We start from the raw sequence: 15,748 nt of genomic DNA, 5'->3' as shown, positions 1-15,748 counted from the left end.
GTTCAAGTTTTAAATTCGTTAATATCCTTTTTATGTAAAAAGTGAAAGCTGTTAAAAGTATGGTTATCGGACTAAAAATACATATGATTTCCGTTTGCATCTAAAATTAGTCAAACACTCACAAAATTCTTTAATTTCTTTAATGAAATGTTTGTTTATACCAACTAAAATAATGATTCTTAGCGTGACGAACTTATCCTGAATAATTTACTCCAATTTCGGCTGTCAATTTGCGATAACTCTGCCCCCAAATAAAATATCAACTATATTTCTACACATAAGCCACTTTAATGTTACGAATCAACGTATACACCCACTTCACAATCTTGGCTACAGGGTATATTCAGGAAAGAGGCTGCAAGAAAAGCAAACAAAATCTAAAAAACGGAGGCTCCAGGCAGCGGAAGAATGCGATGAAGAATGGGCACATAGCAAAAAATTCTTTAAACTGCTAAAAACAAAAAACAACAAAAATTCTAATTTGAAAATGCTGGAAAATATTGGAACCGTTGCCGTAAAAAGTGTTGCTGCGAGAATGTTTTAAATGAAAACAAAATTGTTACAAGAGCTTTAAACAAAATTAAACTAATCAAATTTGGTTTATCGGGCCTTAAATCTCGTTAAAGGGAACATGGAACTCAATTCATTTTCATTGAGATTTTGAAGTCTTAAAACTTAAGATCATATTTGACCCAGATACAATATTATCTCTTTATAATATATTCTACATTTAAGATATTCTGTTAACTTATTTGTTGGACTTTCTGAAAATTCTCTATTTTAGTAGCATAATTCCACTGCCAACATAGTTTACATTTTTTGCGAATGTCAAATTTGTTGTCTGAACGTTTTCCCATAAATTTTTAAATTTTAGTGATCCCACAGTTTTTAACATTTAAAGATAACCAAATCCAGCAAAGAGTCCTTTAAATACAGCCCCTATTTGACCTTTCGAGGGAAAATTCATATGTTACCAACAACTGTCGCAGAATGTTGTAAATGTAACATATATTGGCCATAGTAAAATCAGGCTATAAAATGTTTAATTGCGATAAACAATACCCTTTTTATATCTCAAACTTTTTTTACTGTTTAGAAAAAATGGATGCCTAACCTGAAATGTTTTACTCTTTGGTTTTTACTAAGGAAACATTTTCTAGCTTTGAGAATAGTGTGAATAACGGCTAAGGCTCTCTGTTTTACGCAAATTAATCGATAACTTTTTGACAAGCCTATGCAACACTGGCGATCAGCTGCTACGGAGACAGCTTAAACGTATATGCATATGTATTATATACATAATTGAGACATTTTAGTGACCAAAACAAGAAGCTCAGCAACAAACAATGCCAGAGAGCAAAATCTACCCCTCCTCCCTAACCCTACTCCACCCTACTCCATGAAACTGTCCTTTGGCTTTGCTTTTGGTTTAGAGTGCACGCTGGCGCCGAGCCAAATCTAACTTGTTTGTACATGTCTATACTATACATGCCTATATATGTGTACACATACATACATAAATACTTCATTCTGTTTATATACTCACATCGATGCCGTGCTCGTCGCCGCATGCCCATCGCGTCTGCTGCTGCTTTTGGGCAAAGTGGGCCGCATATTCGGCGGCTGCGGCGTCTTGCAAGGTGGAGCCAACGGGACCGACGCCGACGCCAGCGCCGCCACCGGGCGAGGGGCGCTGCTGAAAAACGAAGCCAACGGCAGCAGCGGCTGCCGCAGCGCTTGCTGCGTCCACGTCCTGCGAATTGGAGCCGCGTGTGCCGCCTACGACGATTGCGTCGCTGCCAACGCCGACGCCGCCGCGTCCGTTGCGATCATCATTGCCGCCCAGAAACTTCATGTGTTGTAACTGCTGTTGTTGTTGCTGCTGCTGTTGTTGTTGTTGTTGTTGTTGTTGCAGATGCTGAAAGTATGGTGAGGGCAGCGGCGGCAGTTGGGGCTGCCCGTAATGCTGCTGCTGTTGCTGCTGCTGTTGATGATACGACCCCTGCTGCTGCTGCTGCGGCTGGAGATGATGCTGCGGCGATGGCGACGTGGTGGGCACTACCGTCGATATCGAGATTGTGGGCGCGCTTAACAGCTCAATTTTGGCGGCTGTTTGCTGCACGCTCAGCTGACGACTTGTCGCGTATTGCAAAAACAAACAAAAACCAAATAAAATTTAAAAAAAAAAAAAACAAAAACGTACAAAAAATTTGACGGAACGAGAACAACAGTTTAAAAGCAACTGGACGACGTTTCGTTGCAGCTACAATTTAAAAAAATTGCAAACACGTCGCGTGCACAGTGGGGCGAGAGCTATGCAAATGACACATTAAAGGGGGTACCGTAAATTCAATTTCTCGTGTTTTTTGCTTGTTTTTTTTTTTTTTTGTTTTGTCGTCGTTGTTGTTGTTTTATACATGCATAGAAACCACACTTTGCTCTTTCTTAATATTTAATATTAATTTACAGTGATTTGAGATATTTAATTACATTTATCGTTTGTATTTCTTTACACTCGAAAAAAAAAACTTGCACGTTTGGTTTGGTTTGGTTTTTTTTTTTTACAAAAATGTACACTATTTAACACAATTTATGAATAATACTTTACACAGTGGTACCAAACAAATGAACTTTTTTCTTTGCAATGCATTCAATAAATACGTATGAGAGCTGGTTAAAAAATTACAAATTTCATAAATAATTTTTTTTACAGATCGATTGAAATTTTTTGTTGTTGATTTTATGTTTGTAGCTGTTGTTGTTGGGGTTGTTGTTTTGAATTATAATTAGGATGATTTTAATTTACACGGCGTTTTAATGATGAAAATATACACAAACTGCAAAGAGAAAGAAAATAGATAAGTATTATTACATATTTTATAATTGAGCACGTTAAAAATTCGATTAAGCATCGATAAGTATGCATTCTATCGATATATTCAATTCAATACATTTTCAATCAGATAGGAACCACTGTGCCTACTTTGAGCTGGTCATGGTAGAGAAACCAAGATAACGTTAGGGAAGGGCAGACAGATAACCAGCTCAAGAATATGCTTAACAAAATCTTCAAAATTTTAAATGAGCCTCTGCCGCGTTACGAAAACAATAACAAAGCAGAAACCGTGCAAGACAAAGAAGAAGAAACAGGAGCAGTAATTGAAGCTAAAGCCGAATATCAACAGCAATTGCAAAGAACAACGCGGCAGCGACGCTGAATCATGCGCTGCGAAAAGTACGAAAAAGAAAACGACAGCAGCCGAAGGGGGCAGGCTAAAGGAAAAACATATAAATTATCATATACACACAGCAAGAAGAAGAAGAAGAAGAACAACAACAACAACAACGAAGACGAAGTGAACGGCGGCCGGCAACAGAGGCCGCAACGTTTTGAGGTTAAGTTACAAAATATGTAAGCAATCGGCCCGTCCATCATATGTTTCTCTGTTGTTTATATGCGCGCGAGCAGGCAAATCCAGCGACAGTTTACCCACACCCTATCCCCCTCCCACCAACAGCCAAAGAGAGCACCCAGAGCAGACGCAAAAGACAAGTGCAGCGTGCGAAACCGCAGCGCCCAACGGGGGCCTCACTCACACACGCACACACACACACGCGAGCAGTCGATACAAAAACAAACATAAAGATAAACGCCAAAAAGAGACATGTGAAAAACAAAAGCACGAGAACAAACAGCATAAAAAGGAGCCCGAAGCGAGCGATGCGCAAAGCAACTAAAAGGGGGGGTGTGGCAAGCGCAGCCGTGAATATTTATTAAATACGTAAGAATGTACAAAAAATGAAAAACAAAGTAGTTTAATTAAGTTAAATAAGTACTTAACAAAATTTCGTAGTCAGTTTGTTTATTTTTGCGTCGGCGGCGAAAGCGGCGCTCTTATTGGGAAAATTATTGTATACAAATGCAGGGGACACGGCGAGAGAACAAGAGCGCAAACGTGCAGTACAAGAGCGTAAGCGAAATAAAATATTTTAAACACTGCCGTGCAAATGTAAAGAAGAAGCAAATGGCTGCCGCTGACAAGGAAGAAAATGAAACAAGGCACAGGCGGATAATGGACGAACGGACAGACGACGACGACAAACTCACTCACACACACTGCCGTATGCACGCACACAAACAAGAACGTTCTGGACATTTTGCGAACCAATCGGAAAAGTAATTTTTTTTACAGGCAGTTTTAAAAAAATATAGCGCAAAACCAAAGGGAAACACACGCATAAAAGGAAGCATTTAATTGATTTTTACCTTTTATTTTAAGTAGCGACGCACGCGACTTGCGTGCTCAGAAACTTACAATTATTTTTTTTTTTTGTGTTTTTGCGACTATTTATACATGTTTATATACATGTGTGTATATATATGTATAAATCGGCCGTGTGCGTCTAAATATGAGTGTGTTTGTGCAGCCGATGCTCGTCTGGATTTACCTATGTATATAAGACACACACACACATGTATATATACACATGTGTTTGCATATATAACAAATTTTTGCAGCCGCCGCCGCAGTCGCAGCAAGAAGGAAACGACGATGACAATGTAAAAAAGAGGCAGGCGAGCAAAAATGTCTCGAAACGAAAAATTGAATATGTATAGAATTGAATATTTCTATATAGTATAGTTTTCTTTTTTTTTTCGGCACTTACACATGCACTTAATGACTTGGTAAACACGCGCGAAATGCCCTCAACTTGCTTATCTTATTAGTTTTGCGTGGTTTTTGTGTTTAATTTAAATTATTTAAATTACAATTATTTACACAGGATGAAGAAGAATACGGCTAAGAATTCTTCGACGTCGTCGTCGCGAGAACGATAATAAAGCGAATGCGAATGCAAAGACAGCGCCAGCGTCGAAAACACACAAAACCAGCAGGAGATTGCGCTCAGAGCGACAGACATAAAGAGAGAACGCGGCAGAGAGAGCATGTGCCGCAAAAAAGTGTGACCAAATTTGGTCAATGCTGAAAATGACAAAATAAATTCGAATAACAAGAATATTATCAGCTTAACAGGGACTGCAGCTGCAATACTGTTAATATATTAAACATAAGAAAAAAATTGATTGCTGCTTAAAACATTTTTTATATGAGGGGCCTACAACTTAAAAAACGATAAGCTTCACTACATGCACGCACTATATATTTTTCGTCAAATGATTCAAATAGTTTAAGCCCGCGCTGCCGCACGCATCCCGATAAACAGAAACGAGATAGTAACATCAAGAGCAATGGAACAGCTGCTCGAGTACAAGTGCACAATGCCTGCAGGGTTGCATTTTGGTAAATTTGCGAAATTATATTTATCTAAATTTATCAATAAAAATTGGCACATGAAGTTCAAATGAAAAACTTTTTCAAGCATCAACTGTCGAAGTTATTCAATAGATGCGTAACTCAAAAAAAAAAAACGCAAGTCAAACACACATACATACACACACACGCACGCATTTGCGTGCACGCGAGCCTATTTGTAAATTAATTACATTTGTTGTGCTTGGACCATTTTAATAGATTCATTAAAGCATGTTTACATCAAACAAACATTTCAATCGATTTGGAGCGCGTATAAAATTTGATTAGGTGCAAATACACATACACACACACTTTAACACACTCATACACAAAATGCTGCAGCCGCCGTTTGCCTGTGTATTTGTTTTGTTTTTGTTTGCGGCATTTTTGATCAATTCTGCATTTTTTCTGCTGCTCGTGCTTTAGAACAAAACAAACATTATGCGGCAATATGTGCATGCATTTTGAAAACTTTGATTATCCTATGCTAGCCTTTTGGTGCTTTTTCATTTATTTGGCTTGTTTGCAAATTAACGCAAAACCGAATATGGGAAGCCGCACGCAGAGTCAGCCAGAATGTTTTGCATTTTTCACGCGTACGACTTTAACACACGGTGCTTAAGTAACTTAATTAATATTATATTAGATATGTGTGCCTCACGTAGGTATTAAATATTATTCACCTTAGCTTATTTGAAAAATGTACATATGTATGTATTACAAACACGCTGTTCTTACAAACGATTTACACTGACTACAAATTTGTAGTCGATAGACAATCTGTATCGATTTCTAAAATGCGATAAATTCTTATTTGCGGCTTTCCTGCAACCTCCAGCTGTTTTTGAGCAAATTTAACAGCTATGCAAATTTATCGACTGTTCATGTTAACCAATAATCGATATATGCCACGACTGTTAATGCAAAGCGCGGTACTATTAAAATAATTGGCAAGCCGGGGCTCTTAGAAAGACGTTATGTTTATCATCTATTTCTTTATTTTTATATATTGAATAAAATGAATGATTTCCACTTGTGTTTGCACAAGCCACTACAATTATATTTAATGTATTTCTATTATGTATTTAAGCCAAAATGAAACAAAATTTAAAATCAATTTTAGAGTAATGGAATAAGATGAAATATTTTCTTTTTTTGGAATTACATATAAGTTTGAGGGTGCGGGGGACTGAGAGGGGTGAATTTAACATAAAAAACATGATAAAATGTGATTTGTTTGATGTTTTTTTTTTTTCATTTTTGGAAAAATTGATTGATCTTGATCGAATAACTACCTAGAGTACTCCAGATGTGGTTAATGGGTACAAGGTTGTCTGTTCTTAGGGTTTCCTCTTGCTATTTGCTTTGTTTTTATGTCCAATTTAATGTGTTGTTGCTTAAATACTACTAAAATTAGGCGCCAGCCCAGGATGGCTCATCGGAGATGCACTCAACGGATTCATCATTATCGTTGGCGGTATCTCCATCGCCATTTTCTGGCGAATCGGATTCCTTGCGCTCCGATTTTGAATCCTTGATGCTCGTCTGCTGCTTTGCTGGCTCATCGGATTCATCATCGCCGCCGTCGTCATCGGCTCCGTCATTGTCGTCGTCAGCATCGCCACTTAGACTGTCGTCGCCATTCAAATCCGTTGATTTGGCTGACTTTGGGCGTCCGCGTTTGCCCGATGTAGTTCGTCCATGCTTCTTGGGCACATTCCCGTTGGACTCGTCACCAGCCAAATCGCCAGTTGAATCCTGATCGTCGCCATCGTCATCCGCCTGATTGGTGGGCGATTTCTTGAACTTGGGCCGACCGCGCGGTTTGCCCGATGAGCTTTGATTGCCCGCCAATGAGGGACGTCCGCGTTTCTTTGGCGTGGTCGTAGCTGCAGCCACTGCCGTCGATTCTTCGGCATCAACAGGTTCCACATTATCCTCATCGGAATCATCGTCCGGCTGTTGTGACTGGTCATCATCGTCATCGGCAGCGGACTTGACGAGTGCGGCTTGGGCCTTTGGGCGCCCACGTGGTCTTCCAGATGGCACATACGCGGCCGGCTTGTTCGACAGTGGCGGGCGTCCACGTTTCTTGGGCACAGTGGGTGCATCATCGCTATTTGATTCGGCGGCAGCGGCCGACGCGGAACGCTTTCCGCTACCAGCCGATGCATTCTTCTTGGGGCGTCCAGGACCGCGTCCGGTGCGCACAATGTTCAAGTTGACGGCTCCAGTGGATGGACGACCCACTGGACGTGGCTCCTCATCGTCATCATCGTATTCTGTGTGAGAGTACAAAGGTAATTTATATATAGAAATATGCAGTTGATCACAGCCTGTGCAAACTGTACTAGCCAAACTGACCATCTTCATCTTCACTGGGCTTATGCTTTTGGGGTCGTCCCAGCTTGCGGCGCTTGGAGGCCGAAGACGGCGACTTTTGGTGCTTCACCGGCGGCTTCTCATCGGTCGAGGAATCCATGTCGTCGTCATCGTTGCCGCTGTTCTCCTGCACTTGTACAGGTGGGCCACTTTTGCGCGGACGACCGCGTGCCTTGACCTTTAATGGCGGCATGCCCAGATCGCCGTTGGCCTCGCCCAGCTCATCCTGGTCGAGATCCTCGTTATCGCTGTTTTGCGCAGCGGCTGCGGACTTTGGCGGCCTGCCACGGCCACTACCCTTGACCTTGGGCGGACGACCGCGCTTTTTGGGTATTGTTGGAATGTTGCTATCGCCGGGACTGCCCGTCGGTGCAGCTGCAGCGCCCGTCGCCAACTTTGACGGGCGTCCGCGCTTTTTGGCCACCGCAGTATCCTCCATTTTTTCGTTAATTTTTTATTCTATGCGCGCGCTTTTTCAGAAAGCTGCGTCGTCGGCTTCAGATCTGGATGCACACACAACTCTTGCCTCAAATAATTTGTGCGTACTTCGTATTCGCCGTTTCGGTGTTTCCTTTTGCGCTTGCCTTCTTATTTTTGCGTGCTCAACTTGCGATTTGCGCTGCGTCAAAATACAAAAAAAAAATTTATTTCAGGTTGCAAAATATATTTATTACCGCGGATTCAACGTTTCTTGGCATTATTTTGTTCACAATTCGCATAAACTCTGCATTTTTTTCACACATTTAATTACTTTTTGCAAATGGCAGGCACGCTTAGAAAATCCCTCCGAAAATGAAAAACGGCTACGGCGTCTTTTTGCTACTCACTATCTGTACCTTCTTCGTCGCAGCGTCGAGGCACGGTCTATCGATAGGCACACACACGAACACTGACACACAACACACACACACACTGACATCGGCTGAGAAATAGCTGGTGAAACTTTTATTGTTTTTTGTATTGTAAATTTAAAAACGTTGCTCTCGCTGCGCTGAATTTACTTTTGTTAAAATCCACAGCTTTTAATACGGCACGTAAGGAAAGCAAGGCAGAATTGATTTCAATTTTATGCCGGCCGGCACAACTAAATATTAACGCAGTTGGCGTTGCCAACTTGCTTGGAATTTGTTATCGATTGTTTCTAAAAGGCAGCGCGCGCGCTTTAATTTGATTCAAATTCATTGTGAATCGAATAAACATAATTTGAATACATCGCCATGACAACTCAAAGTAAAGAAGTTTCTAGAAAATGGTCGAAACCCATTGAAAATGGGCTAAGACAGAAGGAAATATCTTCGACCCCATACAATACACACATATATAAATATTTATGTGTATATCTTCATCAAGATAAAGAGTTAAATCTCGTCGCGTATTCATAACATTACGAAAATTTAGATGTTTGGTTTTCTTAATACGCCAAACTTGTATGGTTTCTAGATATTATAAATGTAAATTGATAACTAAACAATTCACATTAAAAACTAGAAACTTCTACCTATTTAAATATTCCCTAGCGGCTACGCCCAAGATTCCAGCCATTTCCATGCGGATGACCTTTCCGGCTCGAGCTTTTCATTCACTTTTAAATTCGAACTATTGTACAGAAGAAAATCAACGCGAAAATTACATATTGAACCCTTTCCAACCAAAGGAAATTCAAAGACAATTGAGTTTCTTTTTAAAAAATAATAAATTAATGTTTTATTCTATAATTTGTTGCTAACTTAGGAATAGTTTAACAATTAATTCTCTTAACTAGCGAGTGTTTGGCATAAAATGAGATATCTCAACCAAAAATCTTTCAGTCGGAGGAACATAAAGCTAAAACTAAATACTAGAATGCTGGGGGAATGCAATTTAATCGACTTCCTCCACGGTGGGTCCTTGGTAGCCACCAGCACCACCAAAGCCGCCCGCCTGCTGACCACAGTTGGCGTTTCCTTGAGGCTGTCCCTGCTGATGGAGCTTGGTCATGATGGGGGAGCAGTGCTGAGTAAGCTCCTTCAGTTTGTACTCGAACTCCTCCTTGTCGGCTGTGGTGTTGGCGTCGAGCCACTTGACGATCTCGCTGCACTTGTCCAGCACGGAGGACTTATCGCTTTCACTCAGCTTGTCGGGACTGGCCTGCTCGACGGCCTGCTTGACGCCAAAGACGTAGCTCTCGAGGCTGTTGCGAGCCGTGATGCGCTCTCGGTGCTTCTCATCCTCGTCCGCGTAGCGCTCGGCCTCGTTCACCATGCGGTCGATCTCTGCCTGCGAGAGGCGGCCCTTGTCGTTCTTGATGGTAATGTTCTTGGCCTTGCCGGTGCTCATCTCCTTGGCCGTCACGTTCAGGATACCATTGGCGTCCATGTCGAAGGTGACCTCGATCTGTGGCACGCCGCGCGGTGCCGGCGGTATGCCAGACAAATCGAACGTGCCCAGCGAATTGTTGTGCTGCGTGAGGGCGCGCTCGCCCTCGTACACCTGAATGGAGACGCCCGGCTGGTTGTCAGAGTACGTTGAGAAGGTCTTCGTCTGCTTGCACGGGATCCGGGAGTTGCGTTCAATCAGCTTGGTCATGACGCCGCCGGCCGTCTCGATGCCCAACGAAAGGGGCGCAACGTCCACCAGGAGCACGTCCTGGATCTTGCCGCTCTGGTCGCCGCTAAGTATGGCTGCTTGGACTGCGGCGCCATAGGCCACCGCCTCGTCGGGATTGATGGACAGGTTGAGGCTCTTGCCGCCGAAGAACTGCTGAAGCAGGCTCTGCACCTTGGGAATGCGTGTCGAGCCACCGACGAGCACAATATCGTGGATCTGCTGCTTGTCCATCTTGGCATCGTTGAGCGCCTTCTCCACTGGCGCCAGTGTGTTGCGGAACAGATCGGCGCACAGCTCCTCGAACCGGGCACGGCTCACCTTCGTGTAGAAGTCGTGGCCCTCGAACAGCGCGTCCACCTCAATGGTAGCCTCTGTGCTCGACGAGAGCGTGCGCTTGGCTCGCTCCGCCGCAGTGCGCAGGCGGCGCAGGGCGCGAGGATTGGAGCGCAGATCCTTCTTGTACTTGCGCTTGAACTCCTCCGCCAGATGGGTTACCAGTCTGTTGTCAAAGTCCTCGCCGCCCAAATGTGTGTCTCCAGCCGTTGACCGCACCTCGAACAGTGAGCCCTCGTCGATGGTTAGAATGGAGACATCAAAAGTGCCGCCGCCCAGATCGAAGATCAAAACATTGCGTTCGCCCTTCAGATTCTTGTCCAGGCCATAGGCCAGAGCCGCAGCGGTCGGCTCGTTAATGATCCTAAGCACGTTCAGTCCGGCTATGTGGCCGGCATCTTTGGTAGCCTGGCGCTGCGAGTCGTTGAAATAGGCGGGCACTGTGATGACCGCGTCTGTGATGCTCTGGCCCAGGTACGCCTCCGCCGTCTCCTTCATCTTCACCAGCACCATCGAGCTAATCTCCTCGGGCGCAAAACGCTTCTGCTCCCCCTTAAACTCGACGCCAATCTTAGGCTTGCCTCCGTCGCTGACCACCTTGAAGGGCCAGTGCTTGATGTCCTCCGCTATCTTCGGATCATCGTACCTGCGACCAATCAGACGCTTCGCATCGAATACTGTGTTCTTGGGGTTCATCGCTACCTGGTTCTTGGCCGCGTCGCCAATGAGACGCTCCGAATCTGTGAAAGCCACATAGCTGGGTGTCGTCCTATTGCCCTGGTCATTGGCAATTATCTCCACCTTGCCATGCTGATAGACACCCACGCACGAGTACGTGGTGCCCAAATCAATACCAATGGCTGGCATTCTCTGTTCTGTGTGTTCTCCTTGATTCTTCGCTCGATATGAATCGGTTTTACTTGGTTTTCTTGTACAAATCACTTCCTTCTTGTTGCTCTTTATTAATTGGTTCAAACGTTACTTTTCACTCGAATTTTTTAATTTATTCTTCAGTTAAAATTCTTTAAAATTGTTTAGTTTGTGTTTTTAGCTTGTTCAGCTAGTCGCTTGTTTTGGTTTGTGATGTTATCACGTCGCTTGCTTGAATTCAATTGTGGCGAAGAGAAAATTTCAGCCGTATTTATACCTCGGCGCTCTCTTTTCGAAATTTCTCGACGCTCTCTTCCCGAAACGCGTCGAACGACGCGTACATTCGATGCGTTTGCTTATGTGTTAGAGGGAGAGGGAACTGTTCGAAATGTTTCGATTTTTCTAGAGCCAACCTTCTTTTGTTATTGTATTGTCGATAGAGGGAGAGGGAAAGAGAGTAACGGTTGTGCGACTTGACCTGCGGCAACAATTGGTATTTACCTTTTCCATTCTAGAAAATTCACACGAACTTAAAGATTGTTGGCAACTGTTTTGTTATATTTAACAAAATGCTATTAAGATCGATATATGAATTTTATTTATATGCGAATGCGAATGCTGACTTGATTGGCTATTTTTGGAACCGAATAAATATGTTTGAATCAAAAAACTCGTTCTGTGCACGTGAATGCTAATCTAGTTCTCATTTAAATTTTGTTGCTGCTTTAACGACGTGTAAATCAACAAATTAATACACTATAGCAAATAAACCGAACTGGGCTCCCTACTTTTGCTATGTCATCTGTGTATTTAGTTTTCTAGAAAGCGTGTTCTGACTGAATGATCGGGGATTAACGTACGACCCGTGAACCTTAAATTTTCAATATAGCTAGATGGGGTTTTCGGAATTTCCACCCACAAGTGGGGAAAATAAGCGGAAACGGTTATGTGAAACTAAATGTTGACCTCAAATTGATTTTCAAAGATAATTATAACGAGAAAGAAAGGCTATCTTCGGCACAGCGAAGATCTAATACCCTTGCAGACCCAACCTTTTCATAAAGCTAATAGTGCTTTGCCCGTATCTAAGAAGCACAGGGAAAATAGTTAATGTCGAGTTTGGTCAAAATATTTTGATAAACCAAAAAGGTTTCTAGTCAAAAACCTAGTTTTCGACCGATCGTTCCTATGGCTGATATATGATAAAGTAGTCCGATGTAAATAAGATTTTGCAAAAATGAAGGGAGCATAGTGAAATCTTTAAATGCCGTGTTTAATCAAAATATCTTGAATGAAAAAAAAGTTTTCCATACAGCAAATTAATTTTCGACCGATCTTTCCTATGGCAGCTGTATGATATAGTGGTCCGATCTTAATATGATTTTGCCTATATATGAGGAGTATAGTAAAACTAATAAATGCCGAGTTTGGTCAAGATATCTTGATAAACAAAATATTTTTCCATACAACAACTTAATTTTTGACCGATCTTTCCTATGGCAGCTGTATGATATAGTGGTCCGATCGTAATATGATTTTGCCTATATTTGAGGAGTATAGTAAAACTAATAAATGCGGAGTTTGGTTAGGATATCTTCATAAACAAAATATTTTTTCATACAAAAACTTATTTTTCTACTGATCGTTCCTATAGCAGCTCTATGATATAGTTATCCGATCCAGCTGGTTTTGACATATGTGCAACAAAAAGAGGGACTTCTGCAAAGTTTCATTAAGATAGCTTTAAAACTGAGAGACTAGTTCGCATAGAAACAGACAGACTGGCAGACGGACATGGCTATATCGACTCGGCTGTTGATGCTGATAAAGATATATACTTTATGGGGTCGGTGATGTCTCCTATGCGTTACACATTTCACGACAAAATTATAATATCCTCTGCATGGGTATACAAATTAATTAAAGACGTGTTTTACACTTTTCGCAAATCCTAAATTTTCTGCAGAAAATCGTGGTGGGAGAACGAAAGTTTCAATGACTTGACTCGAAAGTAGAAACATTTCCGTAAAATGTTGTGTATAATAATTTTTGTATACCATTTGTCAACCTCAAATTGATTTTCAAATATCTTTGTGAAAATTCCGGTTCAAGATCATTGTCAAATACTTTTTCAAAAATTCACGCTTGGTTGGTTAATGGGGGTCAAAGATTTTACGTGCCTAAGCCAGTTTATCGGATTCAATTCAATTTTTTAGACTCTTCTTTATACACAATAATGAAAAAGATTTTAAACTATTATGACAGTTCACACTTGGGTTATAAATTGAACGAAAGACTGATTCAATATTTGAAATATTTATATTATTTTTTATTTATATGCAAATTATAAAACGAGAAGGAACGGATATCTTCGCCACGCCGAAGATTAAATACCCTTATGGACATTTGCCTTACCGTCTTGCAGGTATTTAAAAAGACTGAAGCTCGCAAATTATGATTTTCCTGGAAAACAGAATATTCGCCATACAAAATTTAACCGATTCTTCCTATACAGCTACATAATATACTTGCTGCGATCTTGATAAGATTTGGCATATATAAGCAGCATACTTCAAAAGTAAATGTCGCGGTTCGTCAAAATATCATGATAAACCAAAAAGTTGTACTCACAAAAACCTTCTTTTCGATGAATCGTTCCTATGGAAGCTGTATGATATTTATTTATTTATTTATTAATGGTCGACAAAAAATATAATTATTCAAAAAATAAATTATGAAAAATAAAGGCTAAAAGCCTAATGAGAATACGAAATTTTCTATGACCCTCTTGACAGTTATTTTGACAGTGACGCTATTAGAGCCTACATCTATGAAGAAGGATGTTAGTAGAGAAAAAAGTGTTCAGTAAAAATTAAAAATAATCTTAATTTACTATATTGTGTAAGAAAATAGAATAAATAGAAAAACGGAAAGAAAGAAGTTAAATAATAATAATTTTATACCCTGAAATATGGGTATAAGGGTATATTGTATATGTGCAAAATCCAAATGTGTGTAACAGGCAGAAGGAAGCATCTCCTACCCCATAAAGTATATATATTCTTGATCAGCATCAATAGCCGAGTCGATCTAGCCATGTCTGCCCGTCCGTCTGTCTGTCCGTCCGTCCGTCCGTCCGTATGTATGAACGCAAGGATCTCAGAACCTATAAGAGCTAGAGACTTAAAATTTTAGATGTAGGTGCTTCTAGTTCCCGCGCAGATCGAGTTTGTTTCCGATAATCGATAACTTACTCCGTTTCCAAGCAATCAGTAAAAATCGATATCGATATCCTGTGTTTTGGGCAATTTTGGTAAATAATAATAATAATAATAAGAGCTAGTCACCAAACTTGACATATAGTTTCTAAAATAGAATATATACATGCATATACATGCACATACACATGCATATAATATATACATGCTCCCCTAGTCGGGAGCTCCCGACTAGAACCTCTTACTTGTTTAAACTGAAATACTAGTTCGCATAGAAACACACAGACGGATAGATGATCATGGGTATATCAACTCGGCCATGGGATCGAAGATGTCTCCTTCTATGCGTGACACATTTCATGACAAAAGGGAATTGTGTATATGATATATGATATATGTATATATTATTTGGTGATTTAGCCCTGTTCAAGACAGATATGTCGTTTCTATACCTTCAACAAATTGTAAATTGATACAATTCTTATTGGGATATTCTTTTAATAATGAGATGGAAGCATCTCTGGGCCCACAAAGTATGCTTTATTAGGACGACGACACCCAGAGCCGATATAGCCATCCATGTCCGTCTGTCTGTCTGGCTTAATAAGAGCGTCGATATTGGACAATATAAAATCAACTTGACTTGACTGTACGCAAACCGAGAGTTCATTTCTGTTCAGTATTTCCTCCCATTCTCATAGCATTGATTTATTCTTGGCTTATTGTTAAAAGACCTAAACACATCATATCATTATACCCCAAATTCAGAAAACACTCATAAAAAGCGTAGCCAAAGGGATAAACCTAAATCCTCGCAAAATGACAGGGTATGCCAAGGTAGCTAGGGGCTGGGTATAGAGTATCTCCTAGTCGGGTTCTTCCACTTATATCAATAATATTTCGGGAATTTCCATGCGGACTAGCCCGTCGATTCAAGTTTTACCTCCCCAAATATTATATAGCGAGTCCTTTTCAGCAAGGACAAATCAAAGACAACTCAGTTTTTTTTTTTTAAAACAATAAATTAATGTTTTATTCTATAAT

At 41.0% G+C, this 15,748-nt stretch overlaps 4 protein-coding genes across 5 annotated transcripts in view; 1 reads left to right on the top strand and 3 right to left on the bottom strand.

The window, feature by feature from the left end:
- Positions 1–1,924, bottom strand: part of LOC115763872 (maternal protein pumilio-like) — a 74,435-nt gene extending 72,511 nt beyond the window's left edge. The window contains exon 1 of the mRNA XM_030706650.1: positions 1,547–1,924. Within this exon, the coding sequence (XP_030562510.1) occupies positions 1,547–1,855 (309 nt within the window). The 5' untranslated portion in view covers positions 1,856–1,924. The remainder of the gene's footprint in view (positions 1–1,546) is intronic.
- Positions 1,925–2,997: 1,073 nt separating this feature from the next.
- On the top strand, positions 2,998–3,772 carry LOC115763793. Its single transcript, XM_030706524.1, has 2 exons — positions 2,998–3,412; positions 3,519–3,772. Exons 1-2 carry the CDS (start codon positions 3,222–3,224, stop codon positions 3,736–3,738), a joined length of 411 nt encoding a protein of 136 aa, XP_030562384.1. The 5' UTR covers positions 2,998–3,221; the 3' UTR covers positions 3,739–3,772.
- A 2,637-nt stretch (positions 3,773–6,409) lies between these two features.
- On the bottom strand, positions 6,410–8,718 carry LOC115763852 (chromosomal protein D1). 2 transcript variants are annotated; one of them, XM_030706620.1, is made up of 3 exons: positions 8,449–8,718; positions 7,680–8,316; positions 6,410–7,597 (listed from the first exon to the last, which is right to left on the bottom strand). In XM_030706620.1, the coding sequence occupies exons 2-3, from the start codon at positions 8,134–8,136 to the stop codon at positions 6,729–6,731; spliced, it is 1,326 nt and encodes a 441-aa protein (XP_030562480.1). In that variant the 5' UTR covers positions 8,137–8,316; positions 8,449–8,718; the 3' UTR covers positions 6,410–6,728. The 2 variants fall into 2 exon arrangements, with proteins under 2 accessions (XP_030562480.1, XP_030562481.1); XM_030706621.1 differs by having other exon boundaries at positions 8,525–8,718.
- A 695-nt stretch (positions 8,719–9,413) lies between these two features.
- Positions 9,414–12,059, bottom strand: LOC115763850 (major heat shock 70 kDa protein Ba). The gene is made up of 2 exons (XM_030706619.1): positions 11,988–12,059; positions 9,414–11,902 (listed from the first exon to the last, which is right to left on the bottom strand). Exon 2 carries the CDS (start codon positions 11,481–11,483, stop codon positions 9,558–9,560), a length of 1,926 nt encoding a protein of 641 aa, XP_030562479.1. The 5' UTR covers positions 11,484–11,902; positions 11,988–12,059; the 3' UTR covers positions 9,414–9,557.
- Positions 12,060–15,748: the final 3,689 nt, after the last annotated feature.

Source organism: Drosophila novamexicana, unplaced genomic scaffold (genome assembly GCF_003285875.2).
Source record: "Drosophila novamexicana strain 15010-1031.04,08,12 unplaced genomic scaffold, DnovRS2.1 tig00000770-arrow-pilon, whole genome shotgun sequence".
Classification (NCBI taxonomy): Eukaryota; Metazoa; Arthropoda; class Insecta; order Diptera; family Drosophilidae; genus Drosophila; species Drosophila novamexicana.
The sequence above is the reverse complement of the archived record's forward strand: the minus strand, read 5'-3'. Positions and strand labels throughout refer to the sequence as shown.

Coding starts and splice junctions, on each gene's coding strand:
- LOC115763793 (XM_030706524.1), top strand. CDS start 3,222: ATGCGCTGCGAAAAGTACGAAAAAGAAAACGACAGCAGCCGAAGGGGG. Junction 3,413..3,518: donor GAGGTTAAGTTACAAAATAT/GTAAGCAATCGG, acceptor TCCCACCAACAG/CCAAAGAGAGCACCCAGAGC.
- LOC115763852 (XM_030706620.1), bottom strand. CDS start 8,136: ATGGAGGATACTGCGGTGGCCAAAAAGCGCGGACGCCCGTCAAAGTTG. Junction 7,598..7,679: donor GCCCAGTGAAGATGAAGATG/GTCAGTTTGGCT, acceptor ACTCTCACACAG/AATACGATGATGACGATGAG.
- LOC115763850 (XM_030706619.1), bottom strand. CDS start 11,483: ATGCCAGCCATTGGTATTGATTTGGGCACCACGTACTCGTGCGTGGGT.